The 23,928-nt window shown below is 46.7% G+C and overlaps 1 protein-coding gene across 5 annotated transcripts in view; it reads right to left on the bottom strand.

Moving 5' to 3' along the window:
- PHLPP2 (PH domain and leucine rich repeat protein phosphatase 2) overlaps positions 1-23,928 on the bottom strand; it is a 145,645-nt gene that overhangs the window by 56,733 nt on the left and 64,984 nt on the right. For 4 of the 5 annotated variants that reach the window (XM_048816964.2, XM_075118525.1, XM_075118526.1 and 1 more), the window contains 5 exons: positions 19,183-19,329; positions 10,141-10,371; positions 9,039-9,241; positions 6,615-6,675; positions 233-328 (listed from right to left, as the gene is read on the bottom strand). In XM_048816964.2, the coding sequence (XP_048672921.2) occupies positions 233-328; positions 6,615-6,675; positions 9,039-9,241; positions 10,141-10,371; positions 19,183-19,329 (738 nt within the window). The remainder of the gene's footprint in view (positions 1-232; positions 329-6,614; positions 6,676-9,038; positions 9,242-10,140; positions 10,372-19,182; positions 19,330-23,928) is intronic. The other variant, XM_048816965.2, reaches the window with a different exon arrangement.

Genomic DNA, 23,928 nt, shown 5'->3' with positions numbered 1-23,928 from the left:
TGGTGAAACACTGGAATGCGTTACCTAGGGAGGTGGTAGAATCTCCTTCCTTAGAGGTTTTTAAGGTCAGGCTTGACAAAGCCCTGGCTGGGATGATTTAACTGGGAATTGGTCCTGCTTTGAGCAGGGGGTTGGACTAGATGACCTTCTGGGGTCCCTTCCAACCCTGATATTCTATGATTCTATGATTCTATGAGTCCCACCTTTGGCCAAGAAGGAGGTTTGCTATTACCTTGATGGAAGCTCTGTGAGGAGATTGTAGCTCATATCCAAAACCTCAAGTTTCTTTGCTTCGCAGGCCCAGTCAGGGATACACAGCAGCTGGTTACTGAGAAGAGGAAATGGAAAGCATAAGAGGAGGAGGGACAGCAAGATATCAGAATTCTACTGAACCTATAACCCATCATGTGGAGATTTTGTTGGAACACTCTAGTGATTCTCAAATATAAAATAGCACAAGAGACGAACCCAAAGAAAAAGAAACGACAGTGTAGAATCAGTCACAAACACCAGATCTCATTCAAACTCATTTAAAACAAAACCAGTGAGTGTAGGGCTGGTAAAGACTGCTGATTCATGGCCATGATGTTTTATCCACAGCTATGGCAGGAGCAGGGAAAGCTTCCCTATGCTGGCATGTTGATGCACTTCACCCCAGAGCTTGAGTGAGAGGAGAGGCCAGATTCCATGGTCCATTCAGTCTTTGGTCTCTCTGCTGAGACCTGCCAACAAGGGGGAAATTAGCACTGAACAAGAAGGTAGCCTGCCCACTGGGACCTAGGCTAAGATATCTCCCTTTCCCATATTTTTACATCATGGCCCAATAAACAGCCATTCGTAACAGCTTTCAACTTCTACTGACTGAATGCTGAACTAATGATCAAGAGCTAAAAGGCTGCCAGTCACCTAGTCATGCCAAGCTGGTTTAACGGGGCTTCTAGTCTTGGAAATGTTCATTTTCCTTTCATGCTAATCTGTTCTGTTATGAGGAGATGCTTCACTCTTTTCACCACTCTCTTCTCTTTCAAAAGAACAGCAGTGCTGTACCTTTGCCCACAAGATATGAGAAAGGGGCCAAAGAGAGAGTTGTCCCATAGAATAGAATTCAGCAGACGAACGGCAACCTGCACTCTCTCTCAGAGCACCAACACAGGAAAGCCTGTGTGTTTCAGGAAGCATCCTCAGAAGAATCTTTTGCTCTCACTCCTTTTACCCAGAGGCCTAATCAATCCTAAACTCAGACTGGCATCAGGTTCTACTTTATGTTCATGAAAATCCAGGCAGACTATTTCTATCAAGGAGCTACAGCCATGAACCATAGGTCTCAATCTCACCAAATTAGCCTTGCCAAATCTATTTTCTTTCTATTTTTCTCAGGTGCCTCTATACTAAGGGAAAGTAGAAATTAACAAAATGAGAGAATGTTTTTCTGATAGCATGGGGCGGGGGGGAGTGTCACTTGAGAACTTTGCAGCCTAGATGTGAAACAATTAGAACTGGGCAAAGTCTATGGAGCTAAACTTGCCATAAACCCTAAGAAATTGAGGCAGCCATTAGATTAGATCTCTCAGTAACCAAGTCCCCCTCTCCTGAGACAATTTGGCTGAGAGGGGGAACACAGGGTTGTCTGAGCCCTAACCACATCCAGACCTCATATAGTAACTGACATATTCAAAGCACTTTTCAAACAAAATATTTACCCCTTCCCTGGGAAGGGGAACACTTAATATGAAGTACAAAGAGGTTACTTGCATGTACAGTACTCATGTTCTTAAAGGTGTGTAGCCTGTCTTCATATTCCACAGTTGGTGTTTGCACGCCCAATGCTCATGCGTTAGAAAAATTTCTAGTTAGCAGTGTTGGTTGGCGTGGCGTATGTGCCCTTCATATCCTTGTGCATTCTGGTGAGAGTATAAAGGGCGGAGTCATGTAACTACATCCAGTTCCTTTGCCATCTTTAGTGGTTTGTGAAGACTCTGAAGTAGCGAGGATGGCAGGTGTGTGATGAAATACATATACAGACTACACATCTCAAAGAACCTCAGTTACTGTACAGGCAAGTAGCCTCTTTTCTTCTTCGAGTGGTAGCCTGTATACCTGATGACTCTCAGCTGATGACTCTCACTGGAGTCAGAAATGAGGAGCTTATGCAAACGGAGACTACAGCACAGTCCTTCTCAAAGTGGATGAGATTCTCCAATTGGACCTGCCAGCACCACATTTCCAGGCTATGTGGGAATAACTATACCAGTGGAAACTGGTCTCTTGCTGAGAGTTCATTTGGCTGCCATATCAGTCATCCATCCACTAAGTGATCAATCAGTATTTTCACACTCAATGGCAAACAGATTCCTGAGAGGCATTTCTAGACTGTCCATCATTTAGGGATCCACTCCCTATGCGGGATCTTTACTTAGCTCTCTCAAAAGTCATGGATGCTCCCTTTAAGCCTATGGTCATGTGTCCCCTGTGAGGTATGGCACATTATAACCATTGTTGCCATGGGCCTGGGGACCATATCCACAGCGTCCAATGCTGCCCATAGAGCTGTCTTGGCAACCAATTGCCCATCAGGATGACTTAGAACTCACTTCTGAATTCCTGCAGCAGTTTGTCAATAAAACATTCCATGGAACACCAGTCAAGGTAGTCATATTTTGCTAGGATTGCTTGATAGTTCAATATTCTTATTTGGTGGTTCAAGGTTGAGTACAATTTCCTACCAAGAAAGTCTAGGCTCCTTATCCTTGCAGCGAAATTCTGGTAGCCGTGGCACATTCTCTCATTTGCCACAGTCACTACGAGTGATCCCTGTATCAGGTATGAATAGGCCAGCATCTGGTACTATCTATCAGCCTACTTTGAGGTTGGTGCTAATGATGCTGGTGTCTGCCACAGGGTCTTCACAGAATCTAGTAGGTCCTTGTTTATCATGATTGCTACACAACATGGTATCGATATATGTAATATATTGAGCAGCCTGTGCAGTGTGTCATGTACTTCTTTGGTGGGAATCTCTATAGTTGTTGGTATATGCCTCATCAAGTCCTGGATGATTTATGGTCTTCTGGAGTGGCCATCACTTGATGTGATATCAGGGTCTCGTTGAGTGATTACAAAGACAAATTAGCTGGTACCAGCTACTCTGGGTTTTGTGGTTGTAGCATGGGAAAAGGCGGCTGCTGTCTGTGGTTCTGAACTCCAGGTGGGGTTAGTACTGTACTCAGGATTAGTACTGTACTCATGCCTTGGCCAGAGGTGGGTATCCTTCTCTCATACAGGAGAAAATGATAGAACAGAGTCCTGGAACCTGGTTAGGGGCAGTTGCCGGCTCCCTTCTGAGGCTGAGGAGAAGAACATATGAACAGCCATACTGGGTCAGACCTATGGTCCACCTAGCCCAGTATCTTGTCTTCTGACAGTGGCCGGTGCCAGATGCTTTGGAGAGAATGAACAGAACAGGGCAATTATCAAATGATCCATCCTGTCATCCACTCCCAGATTCTGGCAGTTGGAGGTTAGGAACATCCTGAGCACGTGTGCCATGATGGACCTATCCTCCATGAACTTATCTACTTTTTTTTAGAACCCAGTTATACTTGAGGCCCTGGCAATGAATTCCACAGGTTGACTGTGTGGTGAGTGAAGAAGTACTTCCTTATATTTGTTTTAAACCTGCTGCCTATTAATTTCATTGGCTTACCCTGGTTCTTGTGCTATGTGAATGAGGATGAGAAGTAGTTTTCTTCTGTAAGAGTGTGTGCCCTCCCAGTAGGTGCTGAAGGTACCGACCTAGCTGGCCCTGAGGATCATGGAGGCAACAGTGCTGATACTGTTGGTTCCAGGAACTGGGACAGCATCAGTGAGGAGGGCCATATCAAAAGTCCAGGTAAATCCCTAGAGGTGCTTCCTAGAAGATGAGAAGGATTTTAAGGGTACCTTGGAAAATTTTGAAGAGGCCACCAGCACTGACTTTTATGACCTTCAGTCCCCAGAGATTCTCAATGTCTGGAAGCCGGGATCAGAGTCTCAGCACAGAGACTGCTCCAACAGGAAGGCCCTCAGGTGGGACTCCATCAACTGCTGGGTCCGCTTTGAGAAGGCATAAAGATTTTGCAATGATCTGAAATGTGTCCCTTGCTGAAATGGAAAAGACCCCTTGCATGATGGTCATTCGGGAGATAATGGCCTTATCTGAGGGGCAGCTCTTAAAGTCTGAGGACTTGTGGTCTCCCCTGCAGGCAATTGGTACCAAACACTCAGTGACAGAGAAGTCCTTTCTTCGCTGAAGAACCCAAGTTCAGGAAAAGTAAAAACCTAACACTATTACTAACTGCCAGCTATAAGAACTATGCACAATGAGAAACAGGTATGTTTGCTCCAAAAGTGAGCTGCTCTGACCCTTGCCACAAGCAGTAAGAATGAACTGGGTGTGGTTGGATAGCTCCATCTTTTATATTCTTCCTGGAACAAATGGGGATGTGAAGGAAGCTTGTACCAACCCTAATGGATGAATAGAAAGTTGAGATGAGCACACTGGACAAGCAAACACCAACTGTTGAATATTTATACATACTATCACTCAAAGAAGAACTATATCCCTCCCATTTCCTCTAAAACAGAGGTGGGCAAACTATGGCCCACGGGCCACATCCAGCCCGCAGGACCGTCCTTTCCAGACCTTGAGCTCCCGGCTGGGGAGGCTAGCGCCCAGCCCCTCCCCTGCTGTTCCCCCTGCCCCGCAGCCATGCTGCTGCACAGGCAGCGAGGCTCGCACCCGCCCACGTCCCAGGCTTTCCAATAAGCCAGTCCTGCTGCTCTGAGCGGCATGGTAAGGTGGCGGGGAGCGGGGGTGGTTAGATAAGGGGCAGGAGGTCCCGGGGGGGAAGTCAAGGGATGGGGAGCAGGGGGCGGTCGGATGGGGCAGAGGTTCAGCGGAGGGGGCGGTTGTGAGGGTAAAGGGGGGGTTGGATAGGGAGTGGGGTACTAGGGGGCCTGTCAGGGGGCAGGGGTGTGGATAGGGGTCGGGGCAGTCAGGGGACAGGGAACAGCAGGGGTTGGCTAGGGAGTGGGGTCCCGGGGGGTGGTTAGGGGCAGGGGAGTCCTGGGAGGGGGCGGTCAGAGGACAAGGAGCAGGGGGCATTGGATGGGTCAGAGGTTCTGGGGGTGGTGGTCAGGGAATGGGGAACGGGGGGGGGTTGGATAGGCGTGGGAGTCCTGGGGGGCCTGTTAGGGGGCGGGGGTGTGGATAGGGGTTGGGGCAGTCAGGGGACGGGGAGCAGAGGTGGTTAGGGGCGGGAGGTCCCAGGAGGAGGCGGTCAGGGGGCCAGGCTGTTTGGTGAGGCACAGCCTTTCCTACCTGGCCCTCCATACAGTTTCGCACCCCGATGTGGCCCTCGGGCCAAAATGTTTGCCCACCCCTGCTCTAGAAGGCAGGAAAAGGAATATTTGGACATTCTAGAAGTTGCTTCATGAACTCAGAGAAATCAGCTGATGAACTGAAAGCTCCCAACACCATCAGGAAATGGGACTAAGGGCTTGTCTACATGGGAAAGGTATACTGGTAAAAGCTACAGTATGAATTAAACTGATAGTTATACTGGTATAACTCCTCCTGTGGACACACTTACTCCAGTACCAGAATGCCTTTTTGCAGTATAGCTAATATTGTTTTGGAAGAGGTTTAAAGTAAACAGAAAAAACCCACTCTCATTCTGAAAGAGAAATCCCTGATAGGCAGTTATAGTGGTATGCATACTGGTTTAATTATACCAGCATACTGACAAAACTTTCCTGTACAACAAGCCCACTCCACTCACTGCTGTGTTTAACTCCAGAAGCATATTCACCTCCTACATGAACAGAGCTTCAAAGGCACGAAAACTCAGGCATTGGAATTTATGTTGACCCCTTGAATTGTAGTAGAATTCCCATGGAAGCCAACATGCACATGGGGGAAGGGCATGCTATGGGGCTGAGCTCTAAGGAACAAAGATTTCTCTTCTGAAGGCAAGTTTTGGGGATGGAAAAGGCCTGAAATAACAAAATGGCATTTAAAATGAACAGTCAACTGAATGGACAGAAAAATCCAACTAAGCATCCTTTCCGGGATACAAGAGCAGAAGTCTTTGAAGAGACAGATCCCGTGCAACAGTGGCAGTCACTACATAAAGATCTCTGATAGATCCATGCAAAACTCAGATTTGATAAGGAGTACTTCTGGCACCTTAGAGACTAACCAATTTATTTGAGCATAAGCTTTCGTGAGCTACAGCTCACTTCATCGGATGCATACTGTGGAAACATACTGTGGATGCATCCGATGAAGCGAGCTGTAGCTCACGAAAGCTTATGCTCAAATAAATTGGTTAGTCTCTAAGGTGCCACAAGTCCTCCTTTTCTTTTTGCGAATACAGACTAACACGGCTGTTACTCTGAAACCTGTCAGATTTGATAGTGATCAAGTTTCTCCTTGTAATTTCCCAAGAAGCCTAGAGAGAGTGCCTGTGTCATTCAATACACGCGGCCCAGGACTTGGATTCCAGAGAATCTGCAGGAAGTGGTCCAGGCCCCCCAGGATTTCACTTTGTATTCTTTTGTGTGTCACCACTTACCGGGAGATTTCTAGGCAGGTCAGCAGACTAGGGACTGGATAAACATTTACAGTCATCAGACCTGATCAAATAAAGGAAACAGTAATGAGTCCAGGCTGCTAGAAGGGGAACAACAGAGACACAAACTGTTTCCCAGAAATATACTAGGATAGATATCAAGTGTCAACCCTTCAGGATGACCAGATAGGGCTGGAAAATCTCTAGTGCTCAGACAGACATTTGTTGCAACTGCAGACAGGAAAAGCCCATGGTATGAAGAGCCAGGCTGCAGTTCTTCTCTCCTCAGGTATCAGAACTACATATTTCTCTAAAACTGTGTTCCAAGAGATTATTATTTCTACTGCGGTGGTTATAGGATTCTTGTCTCTAGTATGATGCAGTGCAGCACAAAGGGCAGCAAGAGAACTGTTCTCACTCACAGGAACAGCAGAAAAATGAGAATAACTTGAGAGCATAGATCATTTAATCAAAGGACCAGAGGCAGGATTGCTCTGGACGGCTAGTGAACATGGCAAAACAAAAATGATCATTCTTGTTACAACCCAACATCAGTACTTTCAACAACAATGCCACAGACTAAAGTGAGAATCTGCACGGACATCCTTCCATTTGTAACACTTATTATAAGATGCTACTGAAATGCACTTCCATGTCCTTTTCTCCCTGTGAAAAGCATGATGAACTAGAGGGAAGGGTCAGTGAGTTCTACAAGTCAGGAAAGTTCACTTTGCTGCAAGAGGCTGTACTCATTGGAAGGCTCATCAGCCTAGGCAAATGAGGCACAGCCTAACTAAAATACTGAGAAGCTAATTCCCAAAAGCTACATTTTTGTATATATAGAGAGATGCTTAAGGACAGCTAAGCATGTTCATTGATAGTAACAAAAGTCTACAAGAAGGTCTTATAATTTGATTTAAATTTGTCACATTACTCTCTCCATATCCACACTGAAACAATGCCAGAAAATGTAGAGCGGCAGGTGAGGTTCAAACCATGATACAGGTGTTGGTGCCTCAGGAAGCTGCCTCATTACCATGGCAACTTACAATGCACAGGAGTCACTTTATGAGGGTGTTGCAGGGGTAATCATGGCTTGGTGAGGCCACGGCAGGACTGCAGCAATTAAGGTAACTTCTGACAGTGGGGCTGCAGGGGGATCCCTCCCAGCACTGACACAGCAGAGGGGGCTCCCTGCATGGCAGAGGGGCCCAAGACACTAGGGCACAGGGGAGGCTGCAGTCATCCTGGCCAGGACACCAACCAGGATGACAAGCCCCCAGCCACTGGGGAAGCCACCCTGTTGCTCAACAGTTCCTGCCCAGGGACAGCTCCTACACTCCTGGCTGGTGAGCAAGGGAGCGGGGCTGTGACAGCAAAGCTGCAAAGGGCTTGTGGCATCGCCATGGGGCCAATGACACGGGATCCCTGCAAGCACAAGGGAGAGACTGCGATAGTCTGACAGGGCAGAGTAGACACGTCCGATCATGACTACAAGGACGACGATGTATACTGGAATTTGTGAGACTTTCTGATAAGTGCTTCACTTGTGAAAAAAGTCACCAGCTGCCACTGGTTGCCACATAGATCATGCTCACACCAAAGCTACTACAAGGGATTAAACCAGACTTCCAGAGCCCCCTTCAAACCTAGGAGTAAGACAGTATAGATCCCAGAAATATGTGGCTGCTATGCGTAAAGTGAGCTGCTGCTGTTCTGTATGGAAACTACAAAGACTCCTGTTTTTCAACCCAGATGCAGCAAAGGGACTCAGCTAGATTTAGTATGAAGCATCCAGCTGCACATTTGGCAACGTTACTGAAACAAGACATCCCTGGCAGCAAGAAATAATGGCTATACAGGTGTCCAGTGGGGATAACAGATATCATTAAGATCCTAAAAACTGCACCTCTTGTTTTATAAGTTTAAAAACTGAAAGCTGGGCATGTGCCCATGCAGCCACATGTTCCCATGTCTGTTACTCTTAGCCTCCTTCTCCTTCTGTTTGTTACACACACTTGATTGGATAACCTTAACTGAGATGGCAGACTCTTTAGGGAAGAGACAGTCTCTTACTCTGTCTGTGAAGCACTTTGCAAAATGGGGTGTTGATCTGATTGAATATTACTGTAATACAAGTAAATAAAATACTACACCAACAGTACTAATACGGAGAGGAGAGGCCCTTTCCGGATCAAACAGAGGATGCAGAACAAGCTTCTGTGGGATAACCCCTTGGGCTGCTACAGTTTCCATCTTTGAAGTGGCTATTGCTCCACAGGATATTGAGAGTAGGGCTGAACTCTAGGGAGCCGCCAACCTGTGTTTGGAGTAGCTATGTTTCGATGGGGGGGGGGGGGATGACAGAAGGGCTCTCCCTGGGTCTGGGGAGGGAGCAGGCAGGTGAAGGAGATAAAATGGACATACAGTTGGTGTTGGCATAGAGTGCCCGAAGGGAGAAGCCACTCAGAGTCAGTTCCCTCAGTTGATTCCGCTCACAGTGCAGCTGCTCCAGACTGCCAAGGAAGCTCAGATCCAGGTCAGTCAGCCGATTGTCTCGCAAATCCATGTGGGTCACAGATTTGTTCCCCTCCAGGCTGTCAACAGATAATCTCCACAGGTGGTTCAGCCTAAACACTCAGAGATAAGAGATAAAGGATCAGAGAAAAGAACACTGAAAGGTTTTCTATTTTGGGGGGGAGGTGGGGACAGAGTGAAATGATGGCAGGAGGGAGAAGTGGGAAACAGACAGGCTGGAGACTGCACCGAAAGGAGGGATGTGGGGGAGTCTGGAGACCAAACCCAGGATAGAGGACTGGGGGGTGAGTGAGGTAGAGGAAGGGTTCTGGTGAAGGGGGATTTTCTGGGAGGGGTACAGACAGAAGCAGTCCCTATGTCTGTTCACCCACTATTCATTGTTGAATTAAATATTATTGGCTCTACTCAGTTTTTGAACACCTTTAACAGTCAGGAGATGCTGAGGGCAGCTTCCAGAGGCTAGCAGACGGAAGGCCTGGTTCTGGGACAGAGAGCAGTATTGTGCGTGGTCACACAGGAACCTGGGAAGGCACTTGCCATACATGTTAATTCAGCTATAAGATTTTTATGTCTCTTAGATTTTTATGTCTTTTATGATCAGAAGTCTCACTATATTTTCTAAGGATGAAGCAGACCATTGCTGCAGGAATTTACAGGCTAGAAATCAGTAACTGTCTCATCTCCAGAGAAGCAAGTGAGGCAAAGCCAGGAGAGCTGGTGAGTTCCCTACTAAGGAGTAGCAGAGCAGCAGCGCTGAACACCAGAGGACTGGTCAGTGCTCTGTGACCTCAGCCACAGAACAGTTAGCCTGCCTTTCTCTTAAATACCCTCCGAAGTGGAATTTCCCAAGCTCTGAAAATATCAGTAAGAACACAACCACCCAGGATGCCTCCTAAGACATGCTAGAGCAATTATACAGCTTCCTTTGCTGGAAGTGGGGTTGAGGAGCACTCTTGCTGATGGAATGTTCAAGCAGCTAGAGTCCACTTACCTAAGATCCACATATCTGATGTGGCTCATCTTGTTCAGCATCCCAAGGTTCAGGGTTTCCAGCTGGTTCCCTGCCATGGCCAGTTTGTCCAAGGCAGTGAGTTTCTCACAGACCACTGGCACCTCACTGAAGTTGTTGAAGGAAAGCCCGAGAGAGCAGAGCTGCTGCAGGTTTCCCAACTCTTCTGGCAAAGATGTGAGGAAATTCCCATCAAGACATAAGATCTGGAGACTGTGGCAGGCAAAGGGAAAAAGGGAAACATTCAGGGATGGAGAATTGAGTCACCTGTTTAACACTGTCAGTGAATTTATACACTGGCTAATTACAGCTTGATTATTATTTCCAGTAGCTAACTGTGACTTGTTTCTAGAGTTGTAAGGTTATTACATGATTATTTATTATTCAGCTAATATGCTTGTGTTCTAAGCTCACTTCATCGGATGCAATGAAGTGAGCTGTAGCTCACGAAAGCTCATGCTCAAATAAATTGGTTAGTCTCTAAGGTGCCACAAGTACTCCTTTTCTTTTTGTGTAATTACTTTGTAACTGTAAAGTATAACTATAGAGTACTGTAGAGTATTTATTTGACAGGCAAGATGGGTGAGGTAACATTATTGGACCAACTTCTACTGGTGAAAGAGATAAGTTTTAAGAGCTTACACAGAGCTCTTCTTCAGCTCTGGGAAAGGTTCTCAGAAGCCATGTCTACACTAAACAGTTTTGTCAACAAAAGTCAGCTTTTGTCAACAAAACAGTGGAGGTGTAGACACTGCAATGCTCCTCCTGCCAATTTAACTCTCCTGCTATGCCGACATAATAAAAGCACCTGGACAAGAAGCATAGAGCTTTTTGCAATGAAGTTAGTGTAAACACTGCGTTGCTTATGTCACCCTAAGTGGCCTCCAGGTAGTATCCCACAATGTCCATCATGACCGCTCTTGTTTGAACTCCGCTGCTCTGCAGCCAAGTACATAAGCATGCGTCCCTCCCCACTGAAAGCCCCAGAACTTTTGAAATTCCTCTTCCTGTTTGCTCAATATAGACAGCTCACATAGCATTGTCCCAGCTGAAAATGGTGGGTACCTGCAGCAAACACGCTCCCGCCTGAGTACACTGGAGTTGTCAGATCTGTGCGGAGAGGAGGCTGTGCAGTTGCAGCTCTGCTCCAGCCATAGGAATTTTGATACATATGGGCAAATTACTTGTGGCATGGAGCTTAAGGGGTACGAGAAGGACACGCAGCAGTGCTGTGCAAAGATCAAGGAGCTGAGGCAGGGTGTATCAGAAGGCAAGTGAGGCCAATCACCAATCTGGTGCGTTGCCAAAGACATGCCACTTCTACAAGTAGCTGCATGCCATCCTCAGCAACCCCACCTCCACCATCAAGACCCTTGTGGATACTTTGGGGAAGCTGGAAGCAGCAGAGTGAATCCTGAGGATGAAGTGGTAGACAAGGAAGTGGAGTTGGAGGAAGATGGGGGACAGGCAACAGAGATGTCTGAGGGCGTGGCAAGCCAGGATCTCTTTTTAACTCCAGAGGGGTTTAGGCAGCCCCAGCACTCTGGCATGCCTCATGCGGAAGAGGGGAGCTCCAGTAAATACTCATTGTACTTTGATACTGTAGGGAGAAATGAGGTAGAGCTAGATTTTTTTTTCCAAAGGATAGAAGAGGAATAGAAATAACCAACAGTAGCACTTTTTGCATCTGCTTCTCATCTCCCTGTGAACCTAGACGGAGGGGACCCGACAGAAAAGTTTGTTGATGCACACTGGGATGTGCCAGCAATTCTCCATACTGATCTCTAGGAAACTTTCATGGAGGTATTCTGCAATCCTCTGCCAAAGGTTCCTTGAGAGGGCTACCTTATTTCTTCCCCTGCAATAACTTTGCTGTGCTAATCGGCAATTACTTCTACAGGCGCCAAAGCAGCACACAGGTGAGCAGCATACAGTCTCAGCCTGCAGCTGCACCCATGCAGGACTGCACGCTTGCATCCCTGGTCACCCTGAGGAGCGAGATATCAGCTTCTATCACCACTGCCTTTGGAAAACGGTGCCAGTAATCAGAATAGTGTCCCTAGACATTTGTAGTCACCTCACTCTGAAACCCACCCGCCCTTTGTCCCATCTTGCCTCTTTCCCCCTGTGCCAAACCCACCATGGTTAGGGCTCTCGCTGTGCTGTGTGCCTGTTATAGGAAAGTGAGAAAGTGGTATAACTTGAAAGGAAACAAGGCTGTGAGTGCACTCATAAAAGTGCTTCCGTTTATTGTTTCTTTAGCTTTTTCAGATGCATCCTTGAGGGTCTACTCCTGCACACCAGCTGAACGGCACTGTCTGATAAGGACATGAACAGGAGGAGTAAGGAAGACATGTCCAGGGAGGTGCTGCAGTCGTCTGATGCTGCTGATAGCAAGCGGAGAGCATTGAGAGAGGCTATCAATGAAAAATTGAGAATGGATAGCCAGGAGAGGAAACGGACTGGAGTGGAGGATACAGCTGCTTGAGGGCCAACTGGACTTGCTGAAGTCCTTGATTGTGCTGCAGGTGGAACACATCCATGCTTGTCTCCCCCTGCAACCCAAACAGAAACGCCTTTTATGCCTTCCCCAAACTCCCCCCACACCCCATTCTTCGCGTGTTCCTGGTCCATCGCAGTAGTCAATGCACTCCACCCAGGAACATGTTTCACAATGACAGCTGGACATACACCCAGCTGTAAAAGCATCATTGTAAAAAGTGCTCTTCATTGTCATGTCTCTTGTAGGTAATAGAAATATTTGTATAGCTGTTAAATAAAAGTATACGTATAGAAAGAAAATGAATCTTTATTGATCTACTGCACATGGTGGTTGCTGCTGAAATTAATACATAACAGTAATCACTGCATTTGCAAAGTAAAATTAATGCATACACAGCAATCATTATAAGGCTCACATTACAGTGCAAGAAAGCAATGCCTGGCTTAATTCATTAGAGAAAGTCATATTACTGGGGCACATTGTCAAAATTCTCCTTCAAAGCATTCTTGATTTGAACAGCTCCCTGTTGAGCCCCTCTAACAGCCCTGGTATGTGGCTGCTCAAAAGCAGCTTCCAACCAATCCATCTCAAGCCTCCACCCCCTACGGAAACTTTTCCCCCTTGTTTCACAAGTGTTATGCAGAGCACAGCAGGCTGCTGTGACCATGGGAATATTTTCCTCACTGAGGTCTAACCTGCCAATAGTGCCAGGAACCCTTTAATCTGCCAAAGGCACGTTCAATGGTCATTCTGCATCTGCTGAGTCTGTTGTTGAAGCGCTCCTTGCTACAGTCAAGGTTTCCGGTGTAAGGCTTCATAAGCTACGGGAGCAAGAGGTAGGCTAGGTCTCCCAGATCACAATTGGCATTTCCACTTCCCCAATTACAATCTTCTGGTCTGGAAAGAAAGTCCCTGCTTACAGCTTTCTATGCAGCCCAGTGTTCCTGAAGATGCATGCATCATGCACCTTCCCTGACCACCCTGCGCTGAGGTTGGTGAAACAACCTGGTGATCCACCAGCGCTTGCAATACCCTAGAAAAGTAGCCCTTTCTGTTGATGTATTCCATCGCAAAGTGGTCTGAGGCCAAAATGGGGATATGCATGCCATCTATTGCCCCAAAGCCATCCACTATTTCCCACACATTGCCCAGAGTTACAGTCCTTTGTAATAGGAGGCAACTAATGACCCTGTACACTTGCATTACTGCAACCCCCACAATGGACTTTCCACCTCCAAACTGCTTCAAAACTGAACAGTAGCAGTCTGAAGCACTGCTCTCTCTGTCAATGCAAGAGCACCAGCTGTGGATGCACTCCTCCAACACAATGAGTGTTCCCTGGACATGCAAAAGTGGTTTAATTACAGCAATGGATGATCGCCGACCTAATTTAAGTTAACTTAACTTTGTAGTGCAATCATAGCCAGAGTGTCACAGATAAATATCAGGTGGCACAGAGTATTTAGCATAAGTAGTTACCGCATATTGTAAAAGCCCTTTCCAGGTGAAGTGGCAAGTTAACACCTCCACAGTCACAGGACATAGCGAGTTACAGATTGTTGTAATAAGCCATAAATCCAGTGTCTTTATTAAGACCATGATTGTTAGGGTCTAGTAAAGTTATGAATGTAAGCTCCCAGGCTTGGCTTTGAAAGTGATTGTGACAGGGCATCACCCCACTCCTGCCTCTTTTCTAGCCACACACCACTCAAAGACCTACTTCTGGCCAAACACCCTTTGTGCAATTTATTTACAGTGTTCTCTCCTCCACCCTTACAAACTTGTGCAACTCTGTATTTCCAATAGTATATACTCCTTAGGTATCATCCCACTGAGAGATCTCTCCTGGCTCTGACTCTTCAAAAGTGAAATCCCTGCAAGCTGCATGGAAACTTTTTAAAGACACCATAACAGAGGCTCAATTTAAATTTATACCTCAATTTAAAAAATATAATAAGAGGACCCAAAGATTTCACCGTGGCTAAAAAACAAAGTAAAGGAAGCAGTTAGAGACAAAAAAGACATCCTTTAAAAAGTGGAAGTTAAATCTTACTGAGGAAAATAGAAAGGCATATAGACTCTGGCAAGTGAAGTGTAAAAATATAATTAGGAAGGCCAAAAAAAGATATTGGAAGAACAGCTGGGGTGGCCAACCTGAGCCTGAGAAGGAGCCAGAATTTAACAGTGTACATTGCCAAAGAGCCACAGTAATATGTCTGCAGCCCCCCATCAGCTGCCCCACCCCGCTCCCAGCATCTCCCACCCACCAGCAGCCCCGCCAATCAGTGCCTCCCCCTCCCTACCAATCAGCTGTTTCGTGGCGTGCAGGAGGCTCGGAGGGGAAGGAGGGAGGGCACTGCAGGCTCAGGGGAGGGGACAGGGCCTGTGGCTGAGCCAGGGGTTGAGCAGTGAAAACCTCCGGCACACTGAAAAGTTGACGCCTGTAGCTCCAGCCCCGGAGTCGGTGCCTATACAAGGAGCTGCATATTAACTTCTGAAAAGCCACATGTGGCTCCGGAGCCACAGGTTGGCCACTCCTGAGCTAGTCAAAGACTCAAAAAGTAACAGCAATTTTTTTTAAGTACATCAGAAGCAGGAAGCCTGCTAAAGAACCAGTGGGGCCACTGGACAATCAAGATGCTAAAGAAGCACTCAAGGAAAATAAGTCCATTGCGGAGAAACTAAATGAATTATTTGCATCAGTCTTCACAGCTGAGGATGTGAGGGAGAGTCCCAAACCTGAGCCATTCTTTTTAGGTGACAAATCTGAGGAACTGTCCCAAACTGAGGTGTCATTACAGGAGGTTTTGGAACAAATTGATAAACGAAACAGTAATAAGTTACCAGGATCAGATGGTATTCACCCAAGAGTTCTGAAGGAACTCAAATGTGAAATTGCAGAATTAATAACTGTAGTATGTAACCTATCATTTAAATCAGCTTCTGTACCAGAAGACTGGAGGATAACTAATGTGAAACCGATTTTTAAAAAAGGCTCCAGAGGCAATCTAAGCAATTACAAGCAGGTAAACCTAACGTCAGTACCAGGCAAATTGGTTGAAACTATAGTAATGAATACAATTTTCAGAAACATAGATGAATGAAATTTTTTGGGGAAGAGTCAACATTGTTTCTGTAAAGCGAAATCATGCCCCCGCAATCTATAATTCTTTGAAGGGGTCAACGAGCACAAGCACAAGGGTAATCCAGCGGATATAGCATACTTAGATTTTCAGAAAGCCTTTGACAAGGTCCCTCACCAAAGACTCTTAAACAAAGTAAGCTGTCATGGGATAAGAGGGAAGGTGCTCTCATGGATCAATAACTGGTTAAAAGATAAGAAACAAAGGGTAGGAATAAACAGTCAGTTTTCAGAATGGAGACAGGTAAATAGTGGTGTCCCGCATGGGTCTGTACTGGGACCAGTATTGTTCAACATATTCATAAATGATTTGGGAAAAGGGGTAAAAAGTGATGTGGCAAAATTTGCAGATGATATAAAACTACTCAAGATAGTTAAGTCCAAAGCAGACTGCGAAAAGTTGCAAAGGGATCTCATTAAATTGGGTGATTGGGCAACAAAATGGCAGATGAAATTCAATGTTGATAAATGCAAAGTAATGCACACTAGAAAACATAAGCCCAGCTATGCACATAAAATGATGAGGGCTGAATTAGCTGTTACCACTCAAGAGAGAGAGATCATGGAATCACTGTGGATAGTTAATCTGAAAACATCCACTCAATGTGCAGTGGCAATCAAAAAACCTAAAAGAATGTTGGGAATCATTTAAAAAGGGATAGATAATAAGACAGAAAATATCATATTGCCTCTATAAAAATCCATGGTATGCCCACATCGTGAATATTGTGTTCAGATCTGGTCACCCCCTCTCAAAAAATATATACTGGAATTGGAAAAGGTACAGAAAAGGGTGGAACAGCTTTCATATGAGGAAAATTAATAAGACTGGGACTTTTTGGTTTGGAAAAGAAACAACTTAAGGGGGGATATGATAGAGGTCTATAAAATCATGACTGGTGTGCAGAAAGTAAATAAGGAAGTGTTATTTACTTCTTCTCATAACACAAGAACAAGGGGTCACCAAATGTAATTAATAGGCAGCAGGTCTAAAACAAACAAAAGGAAGCATATTTCTTCACACAACAGTCAACCTGTAGAACTCAAGTGCTAGGGGATGTTGTGATGGCCAAGACTATAATAGGGTTAAAAAAGATTTCAGAGTAACAGCCGTGTTAGTCTGTATTCGCAAGAAGAAAAGGAGTACTTGTGGCACCTTAGAGACTAACCAATTTATTTGAGCATAAGCTTTTCGTGTGCATCCGATGAAGTGAGCTGTAGCTCACGAAAGCTTATGCTCAAATAAATTGGTTAGTCTCTAAGGTGCCACAAGTACTCCTTTTCTTTTAGGGTTAAAAAAAGAACTAGATAAGTTAATGGAGCCTAGGTCCATCAATGGCTATTAGTCAGGATGGGCAAGGATGCCAAACATGTTCTGAGGTGTCCCTAACCTGTTTGCCAGAAGCTGGGAATGGGCGACAGGGGCTGGATCACTTGATGATTACCCGTTCTGTTCACTCTCTCTGAAGCACCTTTACCACTGTTGGAAGATAGAATACGGGGCAAGATGGACCACAGGTCTGACCCAGTATTGCTCTTCTTATGTTCTAAGCTTCTCAGTCTCTTCCCCCCACTTGGCACTTCCTTTCTGTACCTTTTCTACTTTTGGGGTTAATTAGCCTTGTAGCTCTCTCCAGTCCATCCCCAATCGCTCAACTGGACACAGTTTTGCCCCTCAGGTTTACCCCAGGGTGATTTAATTAACAGTTATCAGACTGTTGGTACAGCTACTGTTGCCCAGCACTGTCACATTTACTCTGAAGGTTTCCTTTAAGGATGAGGACTGACAGGTCAGATACGAAGTGATTGCTTTGTGAAAACAGTTCACCCACAGGTGATCTGGTGTTTTTGTCTTTCAGCATAGTGATTGTTTCATTTCACCCACACACTTGTTAATGGGGTATTTAATGCACTGGATAAGGTACACCACACATTGTGATAGGCAAGTGCAGGACCCATGTATCTTGAAAGGTGTATTGTGTTGATCATCATAGCAGTGGAGATACGCCTACAGGTTTTGCATCTCTTGTTATGGCAGAATTTGGTGCTGCTTTGAGTTGGTGTGTCCTGGTCAGTGCGGAGCTTTCTTCTGATGATGACAACTAAGTCTACCAATGTTAGGTCGACGTACAGCCACTGCAGTAATTACTGCTATTTTTCATGTCCACACTACCCTCCTTCTGTCGGTGGTGTGCATGCTCACCAGGAGCGCTTGCCCCAACTTATGGGGGACAGTGTGTGGGGCTGAGAGGCCAGGCTCCCAGTGCCAGGCTGAGAGACCAGGCTCCCAGCTGGGAGCTTGGTGCCAAGTTGACAGGCGATGTAAGTAACACAATGTCTACACAAACATTGCGTCACTCTAACTATATCAACCTCAGTGCTGCAACTCTTGTGTAGGTAGAGTAATTAAGTCATTGTAGTGAGGGACTTACATGGGAAGGAGCAACACTGTAGTGTAGACACTTAAAAGGTTAGGTCGATGTAAGCTGCCTTATATTGACCTAACTCTGTAATGTAGACCCGGCCATATTTATAGTGGAAAACAATAAGAAGTTTATCATCAAAAATTCAAGCGATAGTAAGTGGAAGCAAAGAGTTACATATACAACAAAACAACAAAAGCTTTCTAGAAACTGAACTTAACTAACAAGCTAGCTTTCTGTCTAAAGTTTACCTCACCACCAAAGTTATCTGCAGCATTTTCAGCCACCGTTTGGTGAGATGCCATTTTCATGAATGTAAACGCACTGCTTGTTTACTTCCTGGGTCCAGAATAAGAGGGTGTATTCTTTACCTTCTACCTATACTCCCCATAGTTCATTGCCTGTATTCAGAGACTGTATAACCACCTGTAACTTGTTTTTCCTGTGTGCTCCTTCCCTGCTGACTTCATGTCTCTTTGACAACTTTGCATGTAAATGGGCATCCATTTATAATGCTTAATTTACTCTTGTCTGACAGAAAACCTTTTTTTCACTCCTGCTAGTGATTCACTCCTTAATACAGACTCTAAGAATATATTTTCAGTGTATATATACACAACTCCTTACACAGTATCTGTACATACATTTCACAACTAGGTTAATAACCAGTGTGATCCTGGCTTTCATGTAAGCCTTCACATAACATCTTTTGGTGCACCAGAATGTACGTACCAGAATCAGGACATTTCTGTAACACACTGGTCAGCTGGCATTAAGGGCTCCTTGGGTCATATTGTGAAAGGCACTCTTGAGCTCTCAGTAAGGGTCACAGAGCAAGAGGGCCTGTCTCACCAGTGATGCCTTTACTCTGTCTGCACTCAAACCAAGACAGAGGGCAAGTCTATAACCACAGATGAAAGGTGTTTAAGGGCCAAGACAAAAGTCACATAACTCACTTGAACAGGTTGCCAATCTGGCTTGGCAGGTGATGAAGCCCATTACAGGAAATGTTGAGTTCAGTCAGAGTGGAGATCTCACACAGCAATATAGGAAGCTCCCCCAGCATATTATGGGACAGGTTCAGGCCCTTCAGCTGAGAGAACCTAAATGTCAAGTGTACAAATTATTCATAAAGCACAGTGGTTAGTGACAAATACACGTACAAGGGCAAGCACAAAGATTGTCTGAAGTAGTCCAAGTTCTTTCATAAATATGGTACCCCCTCTTCTCAAACCAGTTATAGCATGGCATTTCCTGCACCAAACAGACTATAATCCATCAATAATATATACCTAAGGCCCGGACCGGCTCTAGGATATTTGCTGCCCAAAGAAAAAAAATTTTTGGCTGCCCCCGCTTTTTTTTCATGCCCTCCCTGTCCCTGGCTCCATCCCAACTCTGCCCCTTCCCAACCCCTTCCCCAAATCCCCGGCCCCGCCTCCTCCTCCGGGCGTGCTGCATTCCTCCCCCCGCACTGCTTCCTGCGGCTCCCCCCCACCCCCTGCCCTAGCTCACCTCCGCTCTGCTTGCTCCCCTGAACACGCCGCTGCTCCGCTTCTCCCACCTCCGTCTCAGGCGAGGGAGAGGCAGCGTGTTCAGGGGAGCAGGCAGAGTGGAGGTGAGTGAGGGTGGGTGGGGGAGCACAGGACGTAACGGGGCGGGGGTAGAAGAACCGCTCCCTACCCCAGCTTGCCTCCGCTCCCCCACCGCTGCCTCCCCCGAGCGCGCCGCCGCTCGGCTTCTCCTCCCTCCCTCCCTCCCTCCCAGGCTTGCCACACGAAACAGGTGCGCGGCAAGCCAGGGAGGGAGGGGGAGAAGCAGAGCGGCAGCGGTGCGCTCAGGGGAGCAGGCGGAGGCGGAGTGGAGGCAAGCTGGGGCGGCGGGGGCACATTTCTAGGGGCAGCATAGCAGGCGCCAGAATGCCGCCCCAAGCACCTGCTTGTTTTGCTGGTGCCTAGAGCCGACCCTCCCTAAGGCTAAGATTTTGTCATGGACATTTTTAGTAAAAGTAAAAGGTCACACGCAAAAAACAAAAATTCACGGAAGCTGTGACCTGTCCGTGACTTTTACTAAAAATATCCCTGACAAAATGGGGATCTGCAGGTCCCCACACTGCCTGAAGTGGGGCAGCTGCACAGGGGCTAGGAGGCCCTAGGAGGCTCCAGACGCCCAGGGCAGCGGGGAGCTCAGGGGTTCCCCTGCAGCAGTTCCCTCACCACTGGCAGGGTGGTGATTCCCTCACCACTGGCAGCTGCTTGGGAGCTGCGGGGTTTCCCACTGCCTGCAGCAGCCGGAGGGTCAGGAGTTCCTCTGCCACTGGCAGCTCTGGGGGCCCCTACCACCTAGAGTGGCCAGGAGCTTGGGGGTTCTGCCGCCGTGAGCTTGGGGGTACCCCCCGTCTGCATCGGCTTGGAGCTCCAGGAGCTGCCAGAGGCAGCAGGGTACTTCGCAGATCCCTGCCCCCACGGGTGGCAGGGGAACCTGCAGCTTCCGACCACCGCAGGCTGAAGTCACGGAGGTCGCTGGAAGTCACAGATTCCGTGACTTCCGCAACCTCTGTGACTAAATCATAGCCTTATTCATAACATTACTTCTGCTCTATATTGGGTAAGACAAGAGAAGTCTAAAGTTAGGTCAACCCAGCTATGTTGCTCAGGAGTGTGGGAAAAGGCACAGCTAGGTAGTTAAGATGACCTAAACCCAGACAGACAGCTCTAGGTCAATGGATGAATTCTTTGGTCGAACTGGCTACTGCCTGTTGGAGGAAGATTTACCACAGCAACAGGAGAACCCCTCCCTTTGCCTCAGTGAGTGTCTACACTTAAGTGCTGCAGCAGTGCAGCTGCAGTGTTTCGAGTGAAGACAGACTAAGAGTTACATACACTCCCATCTCTTTAAACTCAGAAGCAAAGCAGAAAATTATTTGTCTGCTAGATAAACACCTTGGATTAGGGACTATAAACATTAGAACAGATTAATTAGCAATTTAAAATAATTTCTTCCAACAACAGTGTGTGTCATCTGAAGGATGGGGTGGAGGATTTCAAATGTGGGTTGAAAATCCTCATTTCAGTAAGTCTACCTCCAACGTACCATTTGGGGGTGGGGTAAGCAACGAAGGTGGGACAGGAAAGCAGGAAACGAAACTGTTTAGCCACCAGATTAACTAGGGCCTTGAATGAATGTGGTGAAAGGCCAAGAGAAAGAGGTGTTTGGTGTAAACCAGGCACATCAAAAGAAACCTCAAAAGACATAACCAGGGCTGTAAAGGGGAAAGCCCGGAGGCACTGTCTCTGAGGCCACATTCCACACTTGGAAAAGTGAATTGCTAAATTAAGGTTTTTCGCTGTAACTGGAGTTCTTTTAAGATGGACTCTACATTTTCACATTCATAGGGTGCACAGCTGGTGCCACATTGATGGCAGAATGTTTCACAGAAGTACTCACTGGAGTGCTCTCATGTCCCTCCTGTTCCTGGTTGTGATGGAATGGTATTACTACTTGGGGAAGAAATTTAGGATGGGGACGATAGGCGCCAGCTTCCTCTGGGCCCAGGTGTTGCTCAAGCCCCTGCTCCGCCCCAGGTCCCGCTCCCACCTACCCCCTTCCCCCAAATCCCCAACCCCATCCCACTTCTTCCCGCCACCACTCTCACCCCTTCTCCCAAGTCCCCACTCCCACCCTGCCTCTTCCCGCCCCCTCCCCGCTCCTCCCACTCCTCCCAGAGCTTCCTGCATGACAGGAAACAGCTGATTCTGGCAGGTGGGAGGCACTGGGATGGAGGGGGAGGAGTCGAACGGCAGGGCCGCCAATGGATGGGAGGCGCTGGAAGTGGGGGAAGGAGAACCGCCTACCAGTGGGCACCCACTAATTTTTTTCCAGGGGTGCTCCAGGGCATTTTATTCTTGTGGAAAACCATGAATGACAAAAAGGAGTACTTGTGGCACCTTAGAGACTAACCAATTTATTTGAGCATAAGCTTTCGTGAGCTACAGCTCACTTCATCGGATGCATTCAGTGGAAAAAAATCAGCTCATCTTAAGTGATCACTCTCCTTACAGTGTGCATGATAAACACCCATTTTTTCATGTTCTGTGTGTATATAAATCTCCTCACTGTATTTTCCACTGAATGCATCCAGTGAAGTGAGCTGTAGCTCACGAAAGCTTATGCTCAAATAAATTGGTTAGTCTCTAAGGCGCCACAAGTACTCCTTTTCTTTTTGCGAATACAGACTAACACGGCTGCTACTCTGAAACCTGTCATGAATGACAAATCAGCCATGAGAGCTTGTATTTCACTTACTTTTCTACCAGATGTGATTGCTATAACAAAAGGTGTCTTAATTGAAAAGTGAAATAGGGAACATTTCCCCAAGGTTCAAAGGAAGGTTTCACAAGCTGAATAAACACTAGGTTGAGGTCCCATGTTGGTGCTGGTTCTTTGACTGGAGGGTAAACATTCATTAGTTCCTTCACAAATCTTAGCTGTATCATGGGTAAATACAGTCTTATGATCAATTAGCACAAGGTGTGCAGAAATAGCTGCCAAGTGCACTTTGACGATGATCTAGAGAGTCCTTATAATTTCAAATGGAGCAGGTACGCCAGTATGGATGGAATGAAGGCTGATGCTGAATCCAGGTTATTTGCCCAAAATTGAAAAAAAACGGTTACTCACCCTTTTTGTAACTGTTGTTCTTCAAGATGTATTGATCAGATCTATTCCAGTTAGGTGTGCGCGTGCCATGTGCACGCTGTCGGAAACTTTTCCGTAGCAGTACCAATCGGGCCGGCTGTGGAGCCCCTTGGAGTGGCGCTGATATGGCGCTTTATATACAACCCTGCTCGCCCGACACCCTTTCAGCTCCTTCTTGTCGGCAGAAGGTGGTGGGGAAGTGGAATAGATATGAGCAACACATCTCAAAGCACAACAGTTACAAAAAGGATGAGTAACCATTTTTTCTTCTTCAAGTGCTTGCTCATATCAATTCCAGTTAGGTGACTCCCAAGCCTTACACTGGAGGTGGGGTCGGAGTCGGTACTGCAGACTGAAGAATCGCCCTGCCGAAGGCCGCATCATCATGAGATTGATGGACGATGGCATAGTGCGACATGACGGTGTGCACCAAAGCCCATGTGGCAGCCCTGCAGATTTCCTGGAGGGATACATGCGCCAGGAAGGCTGCAGAGGAGGCTTGAGCTCTTGTGGAGTGAGCCGTAACAGTAGGCAGAGGGACATTTGCAACTTTATAACAAGAGCAAATACATGAGGTAATCCATGAAGATATCCACTGGGAAGAAACCAGAGCATCTTTCGTTCGACGAACAACTGGGTTGTCTTGCGGAACGGTTTTGTTCGATCTATGTAGAAGGTGAGCACCCTTCTGACATCCAAGGAATGCAGCTGCTGCTCCCGAAGATTGGTTTTGGGTAGAAAACGGGCAGGAAAATATCCTGGCTGCCATGGAAACAGGATACAACTTTTGGTAGGAAAGCTGGATGAGGTCTAAGCTGAACTTTATCCTTATGAGATGAAAATTGTATATGGTGGCTCACACGTGAAGGCCCATAGCTCAGAAACATGTGCTGAGGTAATGGCAACTAGGAAGGTAACCTTCCAGGAGAGATAGAGAAGCGAGCAGGAAGCTAGTGCTGCGAAAGGAGGACCCATGAGGGAGAAAGAAGTTAAGGTCCCAGGCC

Source organism: Caretta caretta, chromosome 12, assembly GCF_965140235.1.
Source record: "Caretta caretta isolate rCarCar2 chromosome 12, rCarCar1.hap1, whole genome shotgun sequence".
NCBI classification, from domain to species: domain Eukaryota; kingdom Metazoa; phylum Chordata; order Testudines; family Cheloniidae; genus Caretta; species Caretta caretta.
The sequence above is the reverse complement of the archived record's forward strand: the minus strand, read 5'-3'. Positions and strand labels throughout refer to the sequence as shown.